Source organism: Canis lupus, chromosome 1 (genome assembly GCF_003254725.2).
Source record: "Canis lupus dingo isolate Sandy chromosome 1, ASM325472v2, whole genome shotgun sequence".
Taxonomy (NCBI): Eukaryota; Metazoa; Chordata; class Mammalia; order Carnivora; family Canidae; genus Canis; species Canis lupus.
The window spans coordinates 119,435,775-119,458,037 of record NC_064243.1 but is presented as its reverse complement, the minus strand read 5'-3'; the positions used below and the strand labels follow the sequence as shown (position 1 = coordinate 119,458,037).

The 22,263-nt window shown below is 49.1% G+C and overlaps 2 protein-coding genes across 10 annotated transcripts in view; one reads left to right on the top strand and one right to left on the bottom strand.

The window, feature by feature from the left end:
* ANKRD27 (ankyrin repeat domain 27) overlaps window positions 1-13,582 on the bottom strand; it is a 53,551-nt gene extending 39,969 nt beyond the window's left edge. For 4 of the 9 annotated variants that reach the window (XM_025425237.3, XM_035712120.2, XM_025425239.3 and 1 more), the window contains exons 1-5: window positions 13,435-13,580; window positions 11,969-12,060; window positions 11,206-11,422; window positions 9,006-9,166; window positions 2,254-2,385 (exon numbers count right to left, since the gene is read on the bottom strand). In XM_025425237.3, the coding sequence (XP_025281022.1) occupies window positions 2,254-2,385; window positions 9,006-9,166; window positions 11,206-11,362 (450 nt within the window). In that variant the 5' untranslated portion in view covers window positions 11,363-11,422; window positions 11,969-12,060; window positions 13,435-13,580. Of the gene's footprint in view, window positions 1-2,253; window positions 2,386-9,005; window positions 9,171-11,205; window positions 11,423-11,968; window positions 12,061-13,434 lie in introns of all 9 variants that reach the window. The other 5 variants (XM_025425241.3, XM_025425238.3, XM_025425246.3 and 2 more) reach the window with 5 other exon arrangements.
* Window positions 13,583-14,240: 658 nt separating this feature from the next.
* On the top strand, window positions 14,241-20,274 carry LOC112645586 (regulator of G protein signaling 9 binding protein). Its single transcript, XM_025425236.3, has one exon. The coding sequence runs from the start codon at window positions 14,469-14,471 to the stop codon at window positions 15,177-15,179; it is 711 nt and encodes a 236-aa protein (XP_025281021.1). The 5' UTR covers window positions 14,241-14,468; the 3' UTR covers window positions 15,180-20,274.
* Window positions 20,275-22,263: the final 1,989 nt, after the last annotated feature.

Sequence of the window (22,263 nt, the reverse complement as noted above, 5' to 3'; positions counted from 1 at the left end):
GGGGCCAGTGAGCAGGGCTTCAGGGAGAGGTGTGAGGGGCAGTTAACCCTGGAGGGGAGAGACACACACGTGTAAAAGTGATGATTTCACAGGGTCTTAGGGCCCAATGAATGACTCTGATCCCCATGGCTGATTCAAGGGCACCAAACTTGGCCTGATGGCCAGGCCCCAAGGAAAGAAATTCAGCATCCACCTGCTGAGGTGACAGCGATCCCTTGGTAGTGGCAGAAACAGCTGATGAGCACTCTTCCAGAGGTGGCTCGCATGTTCTTTCTCAGTCCCCCAACAGACGTGGATGGAGCACTACTGTGGACTAGACCAGGATGAACCGGAGCGCCCATCCTACAGCCAGGAGGGCCAGGAGCCAGCCATCAATACCTGACTGGGCCGGGCAGCAGCAGCTAGCTCCTTCCCCCTGGGACTCATGCGGGGAAGTCGGCCTCACTGATTCTCCCATCTACTGATGGCCACAAAGTCAGTGTTGCCAAGCGTGGGCTCCGGGCAGCTCCTCATGGACCCTGCAGATCTCAGGAGGACCTAGGACACTACCGGGAACTCCGATGACAGCTTCCAAAAGGAAGGTGACCAAGACACCAAAGTTCTTACACCACATTTCCTTTTTTGCTAAAGTAAGCCTGAGTGGGATTCCACTATTTGCAGCTGGGAAAACATCCACCTCGTAAGAGGAACCGTGCTAAGTGCGGGCAACATAGCGGTGAGCAAGACGGACAGGTCTCACAGAGCATTCACAGCGTGGCCTTCTTTTTGTTTTGGGGAGAGAGAGAGAGAATGAGCCAAGGGGGTAGGGGTGGGAGTGGGGAGGGGGGAGAGAATCTTTCCCAGGCTCCGTGCCCAGTGCGGAGCCTGAAGCGGGGCTCGATCTCACGACCCTGAGATCATGACCTGACCTGAAAATCAAGAGTTGGAGGCTTAACTGACTGAGCCACGGGGCGCCACAGGGTGGGATTCTTAAAGAGCAAGAGAAAGTTACACATAGCTTGCTCTTGCCCAGACAGCATTTTAAAAAATATTATAGAACAAAGGGAGGAAATAGTTCCCAAATTCGGTCAGTTACCATGATTGCTTTGTGTGATGTGCTATTTCTCTGCGACATGTCCCAAAACCGTTAATTAGTACGTATTTGCCCAGAGCATGACCATTTCTCTCAATAGAATCCAAAGCTCTATAAAGGTAAAAAAGATGGTGACGTTTCTTCCCGTTTTGGGCTGAACCCTCAGCAGCAAATGTGGGACCCTGCCCAGCAGGGTAGCATTTAATAACTCCTAGGAAATGAACAGATGATAATGTCTCTGTGAACTTTATACGATTTTTATTTTCTTCTTGGAAACAGCTCTATTCTCTATCTTATGTATATATACATACACACGTATATACGTATATATGTGTACACATGGAGACACACACACACACAATGACCTTTATGACTTCTAAAAACCAAAGTAAAGTAATTCTGGGAAAAACATGCGAATCACAAAACCAATCCGAAAAACTGGAAGGAACTTGGGGAAGCAGACTTGTGGTGGCAGCGGGACAGAGGGGGTAAAGTGAACGTCAGCGCCAGTGCCCGACAAGGCAGCGCGCACCCCAAAGTGAAGCAAGCTACGCTGGCTTCTCTAGGCCAAACCCTCGGCCACAACCGCAGGAGCATGGCATGAGGACAACACATAAAAGGAGGCACACCTGGAGGGGAGGGCCAGGAGGGCCTGCCCCCCTGCAGGCAGCAGATGCCCCACTGTCGTTTCTCTCATGTGCCTCCCTCGTCCTGCAACCTGGGTGCCTCCATTATTCCACTGGTTCTTCCCCTTTAGGAAATGCCCTTCAAGGCAACATACGAGTGTGTGGCATGTTCCCTTATTCCATGTGAGTGAGCACACACGTCACAGAGAAGGGCCCATGATGCCCTGAGGGAAATCGGCTTTCTGTGCCCCCCACACAAGCCCTCACGGTCAACGTGGAAAGAGAAACAGATGAACACCGTGAGATCAGTGTCAACAGAGAAAGGACTACACTCGAGGCTGGTGCAGGGCCAGGAGGCTTCGTGGAGGAGGCAGCTCGTGGCGGTCCGTCTCTGCTCATTCTAGCACAGACCACGGTCTGGGGCTCGTTATACTCAGCTGGTCTGTAACTGACTCCCTCTAAACGTAGGCAAAGTCTACCGTATTTCTGGCCTTATCAACACTGCTCTGTCCGCACCTAACGGAGCCGGTCCACCCTCAGGATCGATGCACTTACGATGCCATGGATCTGGGCCACCTTGTTGCATAAGTCAGGACGCCACTTTTGAAGAGCCAGATAGAAAGGATTTTTCAGGAGATCTTCATCATACAGAGCCATATGGACTTCAGATGGGGCAGAGAGAGTCTCCTGGGACAAGGGGAGAAAGAGCAGTAAATGAACACTTTCAGATTTATGTAACACACAAAAAGTCCTGATCCAGCGATTTCTAAAAAGCGTCTCTGACACGTATTATTCTAGCCTGTAAGAAATATCAGACAACCCCCAAATCCAAGATGACCTTTCTATTGGTTAATTGCAGAAATTATGTTCAGAAAACCTTAAGGGACACCAGGGTGGGGATGCCTGGGTGCCTCAATGGTTGAGCATCTGCCTTTGGCTCAGGTCATGATCCCAGGGTCCTGGGATTGAGCCCACATGGGGCTCCCTGCTCAGCAGGGAGCCTGCTTCTCTCTCCCTCTCATCCTCCCCGCCACTCATGCGTGCTTGTACTCTCTCTCTCCCCCATCTTGCTTTCTCTCAAATAAATACAATCTTAAAAAAAAAAACCTTGTCAAACTCCAAATCATAGCAAAGAGTAAAAATAGCTATTTTTAGAACATCCTATGTGACCAGGATTATATTTTAAAGACATGCATAGATTTTTAATAAAATATTTTAAGCACATAGAGAAATACAGAGGAATAATGAAATCTGCCACTCAGAACTACCCAATCTTAATACTTTGCCATATTTGCTTCAGATTTTCTTTTAAGAAATAAGGTACATCAGAATAGAGTTGGAGGGTTGCTTGGGTGGATTAGTCGGTTAAGCGTCCAGCTCTTGGTTTCAGCTCAGGTCATCATGATCTCGGGGGTCCTGGGATCCAGCCCTGCATCGGGCTCTGTGCTCAAGTGCAGAGTCTGCTGGAGATTGTCTCCCTCTCCCTTTGCTCCTTCCCTGCTCACACTCTCTCTAAAATAAAAAAAAATTTAAAAAAAGAATAGACTGGAACCCCCCCATGCCCCTCTCTGATTTCATTCTGTCCTTCCCTTTCAGAGCCAACCACTATCCTGAGCTTGTGTATCCTTCTTGCTCACGTTTCTATTGCTTTAATACACGTGTATTCGTAAGTAATATAAAATACTGTCGTAGGAGCTTCAAATTTTACATAAATGGTTTCACACTACCAGTGTCCTGGGACATACCTTTTCCCATCAATGTGTTCTCAAATTCTAGCCATGCTGATTCCTACAGCCCTTGTTCATTCACTGATGTCTGCTGTATGGCATTCTTTTAAGTGAACACGACAGTTTGTTACCTGATAGCCTATATTTACATTGCTTCCACGTTTTCAGTATCATCCACAATACTGGCATGAGCTCGCTTACACCCTTATGTACACACCCCGAGCACATTATCTAGGAACGTCCCCAGGAAAGGCCCTGCAGGGTGCATCCACCTCCACCACCACCGGAGACTGACAACACTGGGCTGCTTTCTACCTCCATGGAAAGAACATGAGGACACCCCTTCCTCACACCACGCACTAGCCAACGCTTCTTAGTTTCCTCCTATTATCTCATTTCTGCCAGTCTGTAAGGATAAAACAGTATTTTGCTGTTTTAATCTCTCATTTATCTAAAGAAACCGAACATTTCCTTGTTCTGTATAAATTACTTTATCACGTCTTTTGCCCATTTTTCAAGTGGGTTGTTGGCCTTTCTCTGATGATTTATAGTTCTTCATGTATCTGGAGACTAAAAGGTGTTGCAAATATCGTCTCCCAATCCATGACTTGTCTCTTCATTTTTTCAAATAGGTGTTTCAGAAATAGAAGTGTTTGATTTTTAATATAGCTGACCTTGTTAGCCCTCGCCTTCATGGTCAGTGCTTTTCGGATCTTAGGAAAATCCTATCATCTGGTGTACCTTTCTGAAAAGTGACTTCACCATTCCCCCTTTCAGAAGATGGAGTCCATTTCCTTGATTCTGAGGCAGCCCTGTGCTTGCTGTAACCAACCAACAGACAGAATTGATGTTCTGGCATTTCTGGGTCAGCTCCAAGAGGCTACAGATTCCACAACCATTCTTCTTGGCACCCTGAGATCACCATGCTATGATGAAGCCCGTGGGATGAAGGACCATGGGAGGAAGAGAGGCCCAGTGAGCAGAGCCTGCCTGCCAGCTGAATGCAGCCACGTGAGTGAGTCCAAGTGAGACCAGGTAGAGAACGACTCGGCCAGCCCATGAATAGTAGGAAATAATAAGTTGTGACCATCTAGGTCACTAAGTTTTGGGTTGGTTTATTATGCAGCAAAGACTACTGAAACCACATCAACTCCAAGACCATAAATATAGTCCCTATAATTCCTAAGAATCTTAAGATTTTTCACTTTTAGCTCTTCAATATATCTTTGTTTATACATACATATATCTTTACATATACATACATCAATAAATTAGGCATCTTAAGTTAATTTTTTTCCCATATGGTAAAGCTACGATGGGCTGTTTGGGCTACTATCACAAAATACCACAGACTCAGTGGCTTACGTGTATTTCTCATAGTTCTGGAGGCTGGAAGCCCAAAATCAAGGTGCTCGCAGATCTGGTTCTTGACGAGGGCCCAGTGCCTAGACTGTAGCCTGCCACTGCCTCACTGTGTCCTCACGGGGCAGAGTTCTCCTGTCTTTTCCTCTTTTTATAAGGGCATTAATTCCATCTTGAGGGCCCCACTCGCATGACTTAATCTAATCCCAATTGGATCCCAACCCGCCACCCCCAAATACTATCACATTAAGGATTAGGACTTCAGGATCCCTGGGTGGCGCAGTGGTTTGGTGCCTGCCTTTGGCCCAGGGCGCGATCCTGGAGACCCGGGATCGAATCCCACGTCGGGCTCCCGGTGCATGGAGCCTGCTTCTCCCTCTGCCTATGTCTCTGCCCCTCTCTCTCTCTCTCTCTGTGACTATCATAAATGAATAAAAAAAAAGAAAAAAAAAGGATTAGGACTTCAACATATGAACAGGCAGGGGGCACGAACATTTAGTCCACAGCATTAGCCAATTGTCGCATTATCATTTTTTGAGTAGTCTATCCCTTTCACACTGGCCACTAATGCTACCTTTTGCTATACTCCAAGTTCCCACATATGTTTGGCCTGTTTTTGAGCTCTGCTCTATCTCAATAGTCTAGACCAGGGCCATCCAACAGATATATGAGAAATGTAATCCATATATGCTATGCATAATCAAATATGTAATTTAAAATTTTCTAGTAGCCACATGAGAAACGAAACAGGTGAAATTGATTTTAATAATAAATTTATCCTAATATATCCAAAATACCATATTTTTAACACATGATAAATATTTTAAAGTTATTAATGACACATTTTACATTCTTTTTTGGTCTACCAAGTCTTCAAAATTTGAGGACACCTGGGTGGCTCAGTGGTTGAGCATCTGCCTTTGGCTCAGGGCATGATCCCAGGTCCTGGGTCGAGTCCCGCCATCAAATCCCTGCGCAGAGCCTGCTTCTCCCTCTACCTATGTCTCTGGGTCTCTAATGAATAAATAAAATCTTTAAAAAATATATCTTCAAAATGTGGCATGTACTTTACATTAACCTTTCAATTAATACTAACCACATTCAAGTGCTTAAAAGTCACATATGGCTGGTGGATATTAAATTGAACACAGCTGGGCTAGACCACATTAGTTTACATGACTGCAGCTTCATAGTAAGCCTTGATATCTCATAAAGAAAGGCCTCCCCCTTGTTCTCAAAAATTGTCTACTTAGTCCTAATTTTTGCAATACCACATAAATTATAACCAGCTCATCAAAAACTGACCATGAAAAATTCTGTTGGGATTTTTTATTAGAAACGCACTAAGTTTACGGACTGGAGAGTCAATATTTTTATAATAATGAATCTCATCATCCATGGACATGGTATGTCTTTCCATGTATGTATTCTTCTATGTCTTCCAATTAAATTTTCTCCATAAAGATCATAGATAATGCACAACTTTTATTAAACAGTATTTGTATATTCTGTACAGATTTTTCTCCTATTGTGAATGGGGCTTCCATTGCCCCTGGTCTGCTCCATTTACTATACATAATTTTAATTTCACTGAGCTACCAGGGAGGAATATGAAAAATGGGCATAGAAAAAGAATATGAGCCTCCATCTCAAGTGGTGCAATAAAAGTACAAACAGATAAGTCTTTTTGTTTTACATGCTTATCTGTTTTACAGATAAGTCTTTTTGTTCCCATTTACATGCTGCTTCCAGTGTTTTTGCCATACAGCATACCAACGTCCCACCACTTATTGCTGGCCTACATGGGTATCTTTGTGAGAAACAGAAAAAGGCACCCCATCTTCCCAGTGGGTACAAGAGTCCTATGCCAGGGCACATGGCTTGGTAAGTAGCTCACAGTCCACTTATCAGCCCCAACATCAGTGAGACGTTGTACTGCCAACATCTCACTCTCCCGGGCAGGGCACCTATGCAAATGAATAATCTGCATAATTGTATATAAAGGCTCCACTGTTAGTGTTTGACATATTCCTTTAAACACGTACTCTCAGGGTAGCCCTGGTGGCACAGTGGTTTGGCACCGCCTGCAGCCCAGGGCGTGATCCTGGAGACCCTGGATGGAGTCCCATGTCAGGCTCTCTGCATGGGGCCTGCTTCTCCCTCTGCCTGTGTCTCTGCCTCTCTCTCTCTGTCTCTATGAGTAAATAAATAAAATCTTTAAAAATAAAATAAAATAAAAAAATAAACACGTACTCTCTTTTAAAATTTATTTTAAAAAGAACACTTGTTACAACTTGAAATATACAAACACTATGCTCCAGGGTGCCTGGGTGGCTCAGGTGGTTGAGCATCTGACTCTTGATTTCCACTCAGGTCCTGATCTCGGGGTTGTGAGATCAAGCCCCATGTTGGGCTCAGCACAGAATCTGCTTGGAATTCTCCCTCTCTCCCCACTTGTGTGTGCTCTCTCTCTCTCTCTAAAACAAATTAATAATGAAAAAAATTTTAATGCCACCATTGTTTAGAAATAAAAACAGTATACCCCTATAAAAAAAAGATAATCTTAAAAATTACAAAGACAGGGGGATTCCTTGGCCAACTTGAAGCAGTTTGGCACCTGCCTTAGGCCCAGGGCATGGTCCTGGAGTCCCAGGATCAAGTCCCGCATTGGGCTCCCGGCATGGAGCCTGCTTCTCCCTCCTCCTGTGCCTCTCTCTTTCTCTCTATATATCTATCATTCATGAATGAATGAATAAATGAATGAATGAATGAATAAATAAATAAATCTTTAAAAAAAAATTTACAAAGACAGGGCACCTGGGTAGCCCCATCAGTTAAGCATCTGCCTTCTGCTCAGATCATGATCCCCGCGTCCTAGGAATGCGCCCCGTGTTGGACTCCCTGCTCAGCAGGGAGTCTGCTTCTCTCTCCCTCTGCTCCTTACCCCACTCATGCACGTGCGCTCTCTCTCAAATAAAAATAGTCTTTTAAAAAAGTTACAAAAACAATGAACATTATTTAAAAATGTGCTAGATACTCCTGACTGTGAAATATTCTGAGTTTGAGCCAGAGACCTCTTCTTTAAAAAAGAGAAAATTAGTTGGGGCTCCTCTATGGCACAGTCCATTGAGCATCGCCTCTGGGTTTTGGCTCAGGTTGCAATTTGAGGGTCGAGATCTCAGGGTCGTGAGATCAAGCCCTGCATCAATCAGGCTCTGCACTCAGGAAGCTACCTGAGTTTCTTTCTCCCTCTGCCCCACTCATTCCCCCCATGCTTGCCCTCTCTCTTCCTCTAAAATAAGTAAATAAATAATAAACATTTTAAAAAGAGAAAATTAGCAACTCTTAAAGGGCATCAAGTAAATTTATCATTGTTATGACCTAAATGAAATATGAATGAAAAACTGAATTACTTCCTTGCTATGTAACAACATTCCAAAATGCCTTCTTGGGAAGATGCCAGGACAACACACATAAGCACATTATGAATTCTTTCTGTTAATGGCCGATGATAAAAACAGCCACTGTTTGAGAGTATCTTTGATTCAGGGACTGTGATCACTTCTATTCATCCTCATCTCACTTTAATGTTTGTGATAACTATAGGCAACCAACTATATAACTAATGCTCACTATTGGTATCATTAGCCCCATATGCTGCAGATGAAGAAACTGAGGCTCACTTGGCCAACTTGAAGTCACACAGATGTCAGAATTTATTCTAACAGCCACCCCTTTAACCACGACACCCATCGTGTAAAACAAACATGCCTGGACTAAGGGTTATTTCACGAGCCACAGATGTACAGATCCCACACTTCATTTCCCCCAAAGGAAAAGTCACCATGACAGACAGTCACATGGGCCGTACATTGAATTCCCTCGGTCTGGTCCAGCCAGAACTGTCTCTGCTGCAGGCCCTCTGGGGACTGCCTGAAGGAGGCCCTTGAGCTCCCTGCAAATCCTCTTAGGGGAAGAGTCTAGCATGAAAAAGGCTACATATAATCCCTTCCTGGACCCCAGAGACAGCTCTGTAACAATTCAGGTATTTGTCTTGTTGAATTCAATTATTCCTGGAGCCCAAATAATCCTTCTAGAAGTCCCTACCAGAACAACTCGATAATGCGATTTTGTTGGGACACAGTCATAAGAAAACAAAATTCTCCCTGATTTCTGACACAACTGGTTCTACAGAACAGCGTGCAAAAGTAAAGACACCTTGGACAGAAACCGCATGAGAGGCAGGATGCCACGCGGTCGGAATGAAGCTGGGAAGCGATGCTCCTTCTGCTCCTCAGACGAGATGCCAGCGGAGCTCCCACATCTCTGCACCCGAGACAGAGGTGGCAAGGGTGGGCTCGGATGCAGGAGGTAGCAACCTAGCTGGGAGGCAAGGAATGTGCATCAGCAGAGTAAAACAAACCCAGAGCAGTGCTGGGACAGGTAAGGACCGGACAGAGAAGGGAGCAGCAGGGGAGGGCGGGGAGGCATCCCTGGCAGGGACCAGAGCAAGGCAAAGGTTCAAGAAGCAGGAACAGGTTCCTGTGGGCACAGAAAACCCAAGAGTAAATTTTTTTGACTAGATGAGTCCAGTCAGTGCTGGTCAGAGAGGGACAGTAAGGCAAGGGGAGGCCCCTAAATGCCACATCAAAGCATTCAGTTCAAGAGCATGAAACACGCAAGACTGGGAGCAAGCACTGCTGTGAGTGGGACAGAGCTTGCTGTGTTTCAGTCCCAAGTCATCTGTTTTCTCCTGGACATCATTCCTCCTGGTTGCCGATGACTGAACCCTCCATCCGGGGTGGGGGGGAAGGGTTTCTAGGAGCTCTGTCCAATACTATTCTCAACCTTTTGGTCGCAGTGTTTTAAAACATATGCTAATCTAATACAATCTGGTGCTTAATGCCAGAATGGAATTCTTATATAGGGGGTAAATGCTTAAAATAGGTTAACGTCTTCACAAATCTAGTTGCAAGAATTAGTTTTATATATTTTTTAAAGATTTTATTTCTCAGAGAGAGAGACAGAGTGTGTGTGTGTGTGTGTCTGTGTAGCGGGAGAGGGAGCCCAATGTGGGACTGGATCCCAGGACCCTGTGATCCTGGCCTGAGCCAAAAGGCAGACGCTTAACCAACTGGGCTACCCAGGTGTCCTCATTTTATATTTGAAAATAACATGCAGGGATCCCTGGGTGGCTCAGCGGTTTAGCGCCTGCCTCTGGCCCAGGGCGTGATCTTGGAGTCCCAGGATTGAGTCCCAGGTCGGGCTCCCTGCATGGAGCCTACTTCTCCCTCTGCCTGTGTCTCTGCCTCTCTCTCTCTGTCTCTCTCATGAATAAGTAAATAAATAATCTCTTTAAAAAAAAAAAAAAAGAAAAGAAAATAACATGCAGAGTAAACTGACCCTTCCTTATAAAACTGGAAAGATGAGCAAATCCTCTTATAAAACTCCTTTTTGAAAAAAAAAAAAATTCCACCCCTGCCTAAGCTCAAATTGATAGGATGATTTACAGCAAATCCATTGAAGTTAGCCAGAAGATACCAAATACCGCTGAACGTGAGTTATCTGAGCTTACTCATGAACAGGAGAGCCAGGCAAGGTCCCAAACTAGTACCGGACATTTCAAGAGGTGGTGTGTACACTTGTGGTTTTGTGGTCTACAACCGTCCCACCAGCCCAGATGAGGCTGGGTGGTCAGGGACCGTCTGGTGACCGTGGCAGCCTGGCTCAGCAGAATCCAACACAGCAAAGTCTGTGCCTTGCCTCCCAGAGATAAACTCCCAGCTAAAATCTCACCGCTATAGCTGCTCCCATCCTTTGATCAGGGACCTCACCAAAGACCCAGACCAGGCCTATTTTTCAAATGATGAGCAATAGTCTCCAACTAGTTTAATTTGTGATGCAGACGGAAAAGGCAAAAAGGGAAAACTTTCTAATTCATCTATGTTTAACAGCAACGGGAAACAACTGGGTGACGTACAGTATGATATTACAGTCCCTTATGTCCTGGACTGTATCATCTAGGGATCCTAGCCATATTTTTCTCAAAGCTCTTCAAAGCATCCAGTCTGTGCCTGGCCCCCTGGCTCACTGTGGGCATGCTGTAACTGTTTGTCCACTTGAGCAAAATGATAGTGGGGTATTAGAGGAAGCTCAAGCTCCCAGGGAGGGGTCATCTCTCACAGAACCTGGATATCCTCATCCAGGGGAGGGTGAGACGCTGGCCCCAGGCAGCCACGCAGGCGCTTGCAAAAAACCAGAAGCAAACAATACACGCAGAACTGGCTAAACACAGTGACAGCTGGAATGTGGTGAGTAGTGCAGGGAAAGAAGGCCCCAGAGCTGGTAGAGGGGCGTGACCACTAAGGGAGCAGGAGGGTGTGGAGGAACCCAACAACCCGAGGATGCCACTCATCACCCTGCTCCTGGAGTTGCAGGCAGTGCCACCAGCACCCACTTTCTTGCCAGAATCTCGACCAGAAGGGCAGGAGCTCCAAAGGCCACTTCTCAGTGTCTCTCGCACGTGGAGGGGCTGGTTTTGGGTCTGAATCCTTTCTAGGTCCGGTATCTATCATCACAGGGTCACATTCCTCTGCTCCTCTAGGAGAGGATCAAGTTGCTGGACACCGAGAACCCTGGCAATTCATAAACAAAGGGAGAGCCCCACAGAAACACTAACAGTGCACAGATGTGTGAGTAACAAAGACCCAGTACTTGTCCTCATGAGGGCAACAATCGTCCCAAGAGCCACAAGGAGACACAATCAAGACCTTGACCCCAGGCCCTAGGCAGACCGGACCGCTTGCTCTCCCAGTGATGCTGCCGGGCAGCATGATTCCTGGTGGCAAGCCCAGGCGTGCAGAACTCACTCGAGGGATCTACTCAGCTTCAGAGCCCCAACTGCTTTCCCGCCACTGAGGCTCGTCAGAAATATCTGTCCCTGCTCCCATCCTGCACTTCTCCTTCAGAGGCCTCTGCCTCTCCCTTTCACGGTCCACGTAAAAGACGACAAAGTGATCTTTCCAACACTGAGGTCTACTATAGGGCAGCAGTCCCCCTTGAGCCTCAGATTTGCTTTCCAGTTTCAGGTCCCTGTGGTCAACCGGGGTCTGGAAACAGACTGACCCTCGTCCCGACATATCGTCAGAAAGTCAATAGTAGCTAACACTACATCACAATACCTGTATCGGTCTTTTCACTTCATCTCATTACGGAGGCATTTTACCATCTCACAGCATCACAAGATGGGTGAGCCCAGTACAATTAAGATATTCTGAGAGAGAGAGAGAGAGACACCACCTTGACATAACTTTTATCACAGCATATTGTTAACAATTGTTCTACTTTGTTACTTTTGTTAATCGCTTACAATGCGTATTTTATATATCAAACTTATAGCTATGTAGATACAGGGGAAAAATGGACTGCAGGGTTTGGTACTATCCAAGGTTTCCAACATCCCCTGGGGGTCTTGGGGACACATCCTCCGTGGACTAAAGGACGGGGTGGGGAGTGGGGGGTGGGCTACTATATTCTTCCAGGACTTTCCCTTCACTCCCTGCTACACGAACTCTCAATTTCTCTTCCTGCCATTAAGGGCCTCTCCTTCTGGCCTTCCACCCATCTCTGCAGCCTCATCTCCCTCTGCTGTCCCCTAAACCTCCCCAAAGTATGGGTTCTCCCTCCTTCTATCCATTTCGTCTTGAAAACTGCTCTTCCCCTGCCAAGGCCCCCATAAGCCCCTCCACAGTGGAGCATGGCCCAGGCCTGGAGTGTCCAAGCCCTGGCCCCAAATCTATAGATTAAAGGACAAGAGCTCTGAGTGAGGGGTGGCGGGGGGTGGGGGGGGGAGCCCTGGGGCCCGGTGGGGTCTGGGTCTTCTGGTCCACCCCAACACCATGCTGGGGAAGGCGGACTCAAAACGCTAGTACCCCACTGGGCCCCCTGCTCTTCTCTGGGGCTGGTGGTGGGAGGGTGAGCTACCCAAAATAGGGGCCTCTCCTCCATGAAACCCGTAAACTTGGGAGAACCCCAGCTAGCGGCAAACCAGCAGTCCCCCCAGTCTCCCCAGCCCCTCCTTCCCCGCGTGTCCTAAATCCCCGCTGAAGGCGCATCATTTGCTCCCGGGTCGGCGCCCAAGTCCCCAGCGTCTCCAGGGGCCCCGCCTGGCTCCCGCGCCCGGGGCGGGGCGGGGGGAGGGGGGGGTCCATGCTCGACGGAAAGCGCTGAACACACGCAGGGCCCGGAACATCTCCGCTGCTTTAAGTTTTCCCGGAGTAATTTTTACCCAGCCCGACCTAGAGCAGGGCCCCTCCGGAGGCTGACAGGCAGGGATTCCCTCCCCGCGCTGCGCCTCCACCACCCCGGGGAGCCGCGGGGCCCGGGCTGCGGACCCCCCACCCCCCCAGCCGGGCTCCCAGGACGCCGCGCCCGGGGCCCGCGCTGCTCGCGGGGGGTCAGCCGCCCCCACCCGGCAGCAGACGGAGCGCGGGCGGGGCGGGGCGGGCTGGGGGTGCCCGGGGCAGCCGCCCCCCTCGGGGCGCAGACAGCCCCTCCCCCGCTCGGGGGCCCCGCCCGGCCTCTAGGCCCCGAGGCGACCGTCCCGCGGGGAGGCAGGCGCGGGCCCAACGGGAGGGACGACACTTACTAGAAGGCTACATAGCTCCACCGCCTGCTGCTCTGCGCGGCGGCGGCGGCGACGCCTCCCGGGCCCGCGCGGACCTCGGCGCCCACCGCCCCAGCACCGCGGGCCGCTCCGCCGCCCACCTCTTTACTCCGCCGCTGGGCGGAGCCGCCCCCGGAAGGCCCAATGAGCGGCCGGCCTCGCCCTGAGTGACGTGCGCGCCGAGCAATCGCGGAGCCCGCCCTGCCGGGGAGGGGCGCGGGCGGCGCACGGCGCTTCCTACTCGGGCCGGCGCGGGCCCGGAGCCGCGGACTGCGCATGCCCGGGACGGGAGGGGGCGGGGCAGAGCCGGTGTGACCCTGGAGGCGGGGTCCGCGCCGCGTTCCTGGAAAGCGGGCTGGGTCGCGACGGGGAGCCCGGGCCCGGCCCGCGCCGCGGTCGCCCTTTACCGCCCGCTGTGGGGGACGGAGGCGCCCAGTCCTGCGGGGCACAGCGCCCCGCGTCTGGCAGGGGCTTGGCAGTTGGGGTCCTTGCGTGGACGCCGCGTGAGCCTGCCCTCCCCCTCTTTTGAGCCCGGGCCTCAGTTTCCCCCTGTGTACGGCAGCGGAGGGCTGGGGCTGCAGGGCGCTGGTGCCCCGGAGCGGAGATGGGGTGCAGAGGGGGGGAGACGGGGGCCTGCACGTGACCTCCCCGCGCGGGGCCCCGCCCCCCCCTGCACGGGCGGGTGGAGGCGCCCCGGGGGCCGGGGTGGGGGACGGGGACGGGGAGGGGAGGGGACGGGAGGGGAGGGGAGGGGGTGGGCGGGTCCTAGGAGCCCCGACGCGGCGGCGGCTCAGGCTGCCGGCCAGCCCCGCGACGGCCCGGGGAGGATGGGGACGGCGGGCGGGGCTGCGCGGAGAGCGCCCTCGGCGGCGAGGGCGGTGCAGACGCCCGGCGGGACGGGCGAGGGCCCGCGGGGCCGCTAAGGGCCGCGTCCGGGAGCCCCGGGCCATGAGCCTTGCCCGGGCCGCCGTCGGGGCGGGCGGCGGGCGGCGGCGCTGAGAGCGGAGCGCGCGGCCATGGCGCGGGAGGAGTGCAAGGCGCTGCTGGACGCGCTCAACAGGACGACCGCGCGCCACCACCAGCTGGCGCTGACCGTCGGCGGCTCGGCGGACTCGCGGGCGCTGCGGCGGGAGCTGCGGAGGACGCGCCGCGAGGCGCAGGAGCTGGCGGCGGCCGCCCGCGCCCGGCTGACCGCCCCGCTGCGCGACCGGGGCCTGGGCGGCGAGGAGCGCGCCGAGCTCGAGCGCCTGTGGGCGGCCTTCTCCGGCTGCCTGGACCTGCTGGAGGCCGACATGCGGCGCGCGCTGGCGCTGGGCTCGGCCTTCCCGCTGCAGGCGCCGCGGCGGCCGCTGGTGCGCACGGGCGTGGCGGGGGGCCCGGGGGGCCCGGGGGGCTCGGCCCGCAGCCTGCGGCGCCTGGCGGAGCGCGACGGGGACGGCGACGGGGACGCGGACGGGGACGACCTGCGCGAGCTGGAGCGGGAGGTCCTCCAGCTGAGCGACATGATCCACGACATGGAGATGAAGGTCAACGTGCCCCGCTGGACCGTGCAGGCCCGGCAGACGGCGGGCGCCGAGCTCCTGTCCGCCGCCTCCTCCGCGGGCCCCGCGTCGGTGCAGGAGCGCTCGGGGCCCTGCGACCCCAGCAAGGCCCTGGCCGCCGCCGTCTTCAGCGCCGTGCTGCTGGCGGCCGTGGCCCTGGCCGTCTGCGTGGCCAAGCTGAGCTGACGGACACACGGACGCACGAGCCCTGCCCGGAGACATCCCTCGGGATCGACGGCCGCGCCTGGACTCGGGACGGGAGCGGGATGCGCGCGTGTAAGGGACCGGGCCGCAACCCCCGAGTGTGCGCACGTGCGGGCACGCCTGCGGGGTCCAAGCACACGCCCGTCTGCCCCGGGCGGAACACGGGTTCCTCTTGCTGGCCCGGGAGGAGTTAATTTTGCGCGGGCCGCCGGGGCATTACCGCTATTGCAATGCAGCGGCTTTATCCTCTTATTAATAGAAAACCGTCCACAGTGACCCCAGATTTCTCCGAGTTAATGGGTTGCCACGTGTGCTGCCAGGGGCGCGTTTAGGGAGTGTGAGGTGGGTGGTCTCCACCCCACGGGCGATCCCCCCCTCTCCAAACTCGCGTGGGCCCGTTTGAAAGGGGGGCCGAGGTGGAATGAAGTGGGTGGGGGGCGGGTTTCGCTCTGCGTGGGTGGGGAGTTTGTTTCCTGGGGGGAAAAAACTAAGAAGATGTAAGCAGGTTTTATTACCTTAATCCCTTAGGGCCTAAGCCTAGGAGAGTGTGCAAAGAGAAGTGGGTGCAAAGTGCTTTTTCTAAGGCGCACCACTGAGCTTCTTGGCAGAGTGTATCCGTTAGTTAACAGAAACAGCTAGAAGAGGTTTGGGGCCCTCAAGTCCCCCCTCAAGTGCTGACCCTCCGCACTTAGGAAACCAGAGAACACACCTCAAAACTGCCTCCAGGGCTTGGATCCACTACACCCCCTTGCCTATTGGAAAGGGCTCTCTCCAGTCAGCCTGGAGGGCCGCAAGCTCTGGGACTGGACATATGCTATTTAAACAGGCACTTTCTCCTTTGCGGGGGCTTATTTTTGTTCCAGAACTAGACCAGAGTTGTTTGATCCTCCTTTGGGGGAGGGCTGCAGAATCCTCTTTGCCCTTAATCCTTTCTATCCCTTGGAATCTGCCTGCTAGCCAGTAGGAGAGCTAGCTTTGGAGGAAGCTGGGCAGCTCCCTGACCCTCACACTGACCCCTGGGAGGGTAAACCTCACAGGCCGTTTGAGCCAATTATCCCTGAGACTGGGTTAGAAGCAGCAGCCTCCGCTTGGCATTTCAGCAACTTTTTAAGAACCGTAACCATTTCAAAAGAAAACCCATATAACCATATTCTGTTCTATCAAAGCTGTTTTTTTTTATAGAGGACATTTGGCCACGGTGTCCTACATGCCAATGAGTCAAACATTGTGGTCTCTACTTACATAAGTTAGTAAATGTGCATCTGTTATTAAAATAGGCCGTCTTGGAAGCAGGAGGCCGTAGCATAATCTTCCAGAACCACGGTGTGCATACAGGCTTCTTTTGCTCAGTAAGTAAAGAAGGTAGAAAGCCCCGGGTCCCAGGCTGGAATTTACGTGAGCAGTGCCGCCACCTGCCACCTGTGGTGCAGAGAGAATGTTGGTGGGGAAATAAGGCTAAGAAAACACATGCATTTAACTCTCAAAAGGTAATTAGGAATCAAACCCAGAGACTTTGGCTTGGCTGAAAACTAACCAGGAATTTTTTTTTTCCATTTTTACCCCGAAAGTGGTCAAATATTTACTCCTCCACCGGGAGGAGGGAATTGACAGTTTCACAAGGGCAGCTTGGAGGACCGAGGGGCAGGGACACATAGCAGCAGTCCTGCAGCCTTGGCACCCAGTGCTGGGGGCCACCCTTCCAGCCTCAGCACAAGATTCCAGTACCTCATAGTGGAAATATGGGATGTGTGTGTGTGTGTGTGTGTGTGTGAGAGAGAGAGAGAGAGAGAGAGAGAGATAATAGTTTTAAAACACAAGGTCTTAAGCCGATTAACAGTTTTATGACTTAACTAATAAAAGGAACACCTTCTGCCTCATCTGAATAGAGGCCACTTCAAATTCTTTTTGCACCTGCCGGCCCAGGGTAACTTCACAGACGACACAAAATTTTTCTAACTCCCTTCATACCCTCATCCCCCTCCTGGACACAATACAGAATGTCTGTCACTTTCCCCAAAGTTTTGGTTCTCCCAGACTAAAGCAGGCTGGGCACTTTGTGAGCCAATGTTGGAAAATATCCTTTAAATGCCATGCCCTAGATATACTCTTCTGTTTCTTTTCTTTTCTTTTCTTTTTTTTTAGAGAGAGAGAGATTTTATTTATTTATTCCTGAGAGACACACAGGGACAGAGACATAGGGAGAGGGAAAAGCAGGCTGCCTGCAGACAACCCAGTGTGGGTCATGCCCTGGGCCGAAGGCAGATGCTCAACCGCTGAGCCACCCAGGCATCCCTATTCTTGTTTCTAATGCAGTGACTCTTCTGTTCCTATCAAGTTGTTTTGGTTCGTGATGGCGACAAAAAAATTGTTCAGCAGAACCTACTGAAGAAAAAAAAATCCATCAGATGTTGCATAATCCATAGAGAGCAATTGGGACAAATGTCATTATCACCCTTTCCACCCATTTCGCAGATCCTTGGGTATTTAATTATATGTGCAATCAGGTGTGTACCTAATTCTGAGAGTCCTCTGCTCGCTGAAATTAAGAATAAAATGTTTCACACTCAGGCACAAAAGCTGAATTACAATGAATGTATTTATCCTGCAGACCTGTTAACCTAAACAACTCTGTGTTTGAAAGGTTTAAGCATTAAGAACGTTTGATATTATTTGGAGTTCTAACATTGCCTACTAGAACTCCCACTATGTGGTGCAAGCAGAGTCACTTTCTCCTTGAGCAATAGGCCGCTGTCACTATCTCTCTCTGCTCTCATTTCTATGTATATAATTCAAGACATTGCTTTCTGATAGAAGCCCGATTTGATTTAGGTGCTTGGTATCAAAGTCATTAATTTTCTAAAAACATCTGGTATGATTTATATACCATGATACAAGTATAGGAACAAGATTTAAAATGTTTAGCATAGGATGTATACGACGAGGTCAATGTTAGAGTCTGTGGCAAAAAACAAAACCATCTAGTTTTCCAAGTTAAAGGTATGTTAAAGGATAGATCTTTATTTCCAAGGTTAAATGCTATGATAAATAACTGTAAAGAGAAAATATCTCTGACTTCTCGTTTGGGAAAACAGTACTGTTTGATTTTCAGAAGATAGGCAATTGGAATGTCAAGGCACTTAGGGAAACGTTGAACTATTGCTAGTAGTTAACAAACACTGGTTCGTAGGAGAGAAAAAAAATGCCTGGTAAATTCATTTTTGTATGTGTGCTCCAAGAACGTATGCTTTCAAATGCTGCAAGGGAAAGATTCTTGGTAAGGAAAATTAGAACATAACCCGTAAGATTTACTTAAGGTTTACAGTAAGCTCCTAAGGAGATGTGTGATGTCAAATGACAAGTAGTCTGGGGTTTACTTAGGTGCGGATCCTGATGATGCTGCATTTTCCTTTTCAGCCTGCACATTGATATATTTTTAGCTCCTGGGTTGCTTTTCAGATGTAGCCCTCCCTTCTGTAATGAATGCTTGTTAAGGGGGTGAACCCCTGAATGTGAGCCCCGTGTGTCAGCCTGAGAAATAAAAAAGATAGGACTTGCCTCTGTCTTCCTTTGGGGGGTGCCTCGCCCTCGAGGCCAGCTCAGCTGTGATGGGCAGAGGCTCTCCCTGTCTCTCCAAGTACCTCAGACAAGTCACTGACCTTCCTGTGCCTGGGTTCCCTCGGTGGTGACACGAGGGGAAGCCCTGACCAATTGACTTAGAGGTCCCTTCCAGAGTTTAAAACATTTCACAGAATGCAGTTAAACCAGAAAGGGTTATTCCATTTGTTTGGGGGTGGGGGTGGGGGTTGGGGTTGTTATTGTTGGTTTGGGTACGTACTGAAATGAAATGTTACAGTTTGGTGGTTATTATCTAGAATTATTCTGTTGGTAAAATTCTGTAGGAACTTAAAAACTCAGAATGAACCGAGCTTACTGTGATTTGGGTCCGTATCGGAATTAGAGGATGGACTTAAAAGCAAGTCTGTGTAAACGCTTCTTATTTATAGTATTTAAACTAGATTAGGAATTTTGATTCAGACTGTTAAGTCTGAGTCTGAGAAAGCCTAGTGTGGATGAAACAGCAATGTGGCCACCTAAATTACGGATGTGAAACTGTCATTTCTCCACAGAGGCTGGGAAAATCCTAGTCCTATTCTGTAAGTAACCTGGTGCCCTCAGAACTCTGTTGGCTGCCTGACATCAGGAAACGGGAGCACAGCGTGGGTGGTTCTGTACCCGGCATCAGATCTAAGGTGGAATTAAAGGCTTCATGTCAACGGTTTGAGTGATTAACTGAAATTTTTTATTAAATTAAAAAATCAGAGGTAACGTGCAACATTTATAACTTAGTTGGAAAAGACACCCTCAAATGATTCAGCTATCAACTCTTGTGATTTTTAAAAAAATACGTATATATTCTTAATCTTTATTCCCACCTGAGGTGAGTGAATGTCCTGATCAACATTGTTACCCTTCACCGATTTCATTCCATAAAGAGATGTTCAGAAATACTCCGGGATTTTAAATCTCCAAGTGCTTCTGTACAGTATGATTATACTCATCTTGTAATGCAGGATGGAAACAGGAAGAACAGTAGGTCTCCACATGAACGATCTTTGGCTGTGGCCAACACAGATCAAAGTCATATTCAAATACTATTTCTTTGGCTCTTAAGACCTGACCAGAGGAGCAGGAACTGACCACATGCTGCAGCCCTGTGTCCCCGGGAAAAGGCCAGATTTCTCAAAAAACAAAAACAAAAACATTGCTCCTTTTCATTTACTTATTTTCATATCATTCCACAGAGGATTCTGGGTGTTTTCACATGACAAAGGTAAAAAAGCCAAACCTCAGCTCCCATTGGTAAGATGATTTTGAAGTCTTTTTTTAAGATGCTGTCGCCAGAAAGCGAAGTTGAGTGTCCCCTGCCTGTATGGATGTGTTAGGCATATGGAGAGCTACAAGGATATATACAGAAATGAAGATGCTTGTGAAGGTGGTGGGATTACAAATGGTGGGGTTTTTTTTCCCAATAATTTCATGTTATATTGTTTTTACAATAAAATCTTGAATGCTTTTATCATCTAGAAAGTATTATTGTTATTAAAATATAAATATTAACAGGGTCTCAGAGTGTAATGAGAAATGATTTCAGAACCTTCTCCCCTAAAAGCAAAGCAAAAACACTTTTGGAATCCTACCCCAGAGAATCAGAAGTTCTGAAATGTAGTATCAGGACATGATAGCCTTGAGGTTATGGAATAAGGTGCAGACACCTGAGTTCAGATCCCATCTCACTGAAGTTCTTCAATGTCTCTGACCTCAGTGTCCTTATCTTCGCAATGGGAGCAATAATAGGGTATCAGATTAAGATTTCTTAAGGGTATCAGTATAAGATTTTTATCTGGGCACAGGGCTCAACAAATGTTGGCTGCCACTGCTGTTATTATTGATCAAGTCAAAATGACGGAAGGTATGTAATATAAAGGTCATGTACAAACTTATCTGGAAGTTGGAATCTATGCAATTTAAGGTCGAACGCATTGAGGTATAAGTTAAATACAGTAACATTTGTCCTTCTCAGCTGAGTGCTGTTGAGTTCTGATAAAGGTGTGCAATCCTGTAACCACCTCCACAAGCAGGACAACATTTTCATCCCCCTCCCCCTCCCCCCACATGCTTTCCTAGTCAATGATTTCCTTCCACCCCAGGATCTGCCAACCACTGACCTCATTTATTTCCCTATAGTTTTGCCTTTTCCAGAATGTTCCATAAATGGAGTCTATACATTTTCGAGAAAACAGTGCTGTCAATCTTTTAAAATTCCTTCTCAAAAAACATCTGGAGAAATAATTTTTACATGGTGATTTGTGGTGCACAGCATTTTACTGGACGATCGCAGGTGGATTTTGTTGAACCCCGGGTGACACTCCCCGGCTTCTGGGAAGGCTTGGCAAGCTTCCCTGCCACCAGCCAGTGTCCAAGCTGAAGGCGCCCAAGTTCTCTCTCTGTGGCCAGCCCTATAGATCACGTTCTCTCCTTTTCTTTCCGTTTTCACTGAAAAACCTGATAAATAATGGATAGCAGGAAGGAATTTGGCCTTGCTGAACTCAACAAAATAAGATTGCCTGGGGCTATAGATAAAGAGTAGGAGACGTTTGGAAAGTTTTTTTTTTTTTTAAGTTTAGCATGTTCTTATAAATCAAACAAGGACTTTTTCTATTGTAAATAAAGCTGTGCAGGACCTGTAGAACATAAGAATGAAGAGTCAACTGTCCTTAGCTATGAAGTAAGCAACTGTGTCAAGCAAAATGACTCACTCTCTCATGACCAAGTGGCACATGGAAACTGCTAGCGCTACTAGGGGAGCACTGCGCACACTTACTGTTTGGCTGGAGCAGCTGGCACTATGGCCCTGGCAGGACAGGGCTGGGCAGGGCACACCGAGAGTTATGTCCACGTCTGGAAACAGACACATCAGCCGTGACCTGAAATAATCACTCCAAACTCTTTCCTTGCCCATTTTTCTATACATCTGGAGGCTTAACCCTTTCTGACAGTCATTGCAGATCACTTTTCCAGTTTATTACATCTTAGACTTTCTTATGCCGTTTTTGTTGTGATAAAGTTATAAGTATGGAAAGAACAGCAGTATGGACAGGTTGACCAGTCTCTTCCCTTATTGCTTATAAAGTTTGAGTCAAAGATTATAGAGGACTTTACCTGTTTTATTCTAATGCTTAGAGGGCTTCATTTTTTTTTCATTTTTTTAAAATTGTTTATTTTATTTTATTTTTTTAATTTTTATTTATTTACGATAGTCACACAGAGATAGAGAGAGAGGCAGAGACATAGGCAGGGGGAGAAGCAGGCTCCATGCACCGGGAGCCCGATGTGGGATTCGATCCCGGGTCTCCAGGATCGCGCCCTGGGCCAAAGGCAGGCGCTAAACCGCTGCGCCACCCAGGGATCCCCTTTTTTCATTTTTTTTTAATCCGCTGTGACTACAGCCTCCAAGAGGACCCCCAATGATTCCCCACGTCCTGGTGTTTTAGTGTAGTGACCGTCC

Bases quoted from the DNA above. Each gene is read 5' to 3' on its own strand.
- LOC112645586 (XM_025425236.3), top strand. From the start codon at position 14,469: ATGGCGCGGGAGGAGTGCAAGGCGCTGCTGGACGCGCTCAACAGGACG.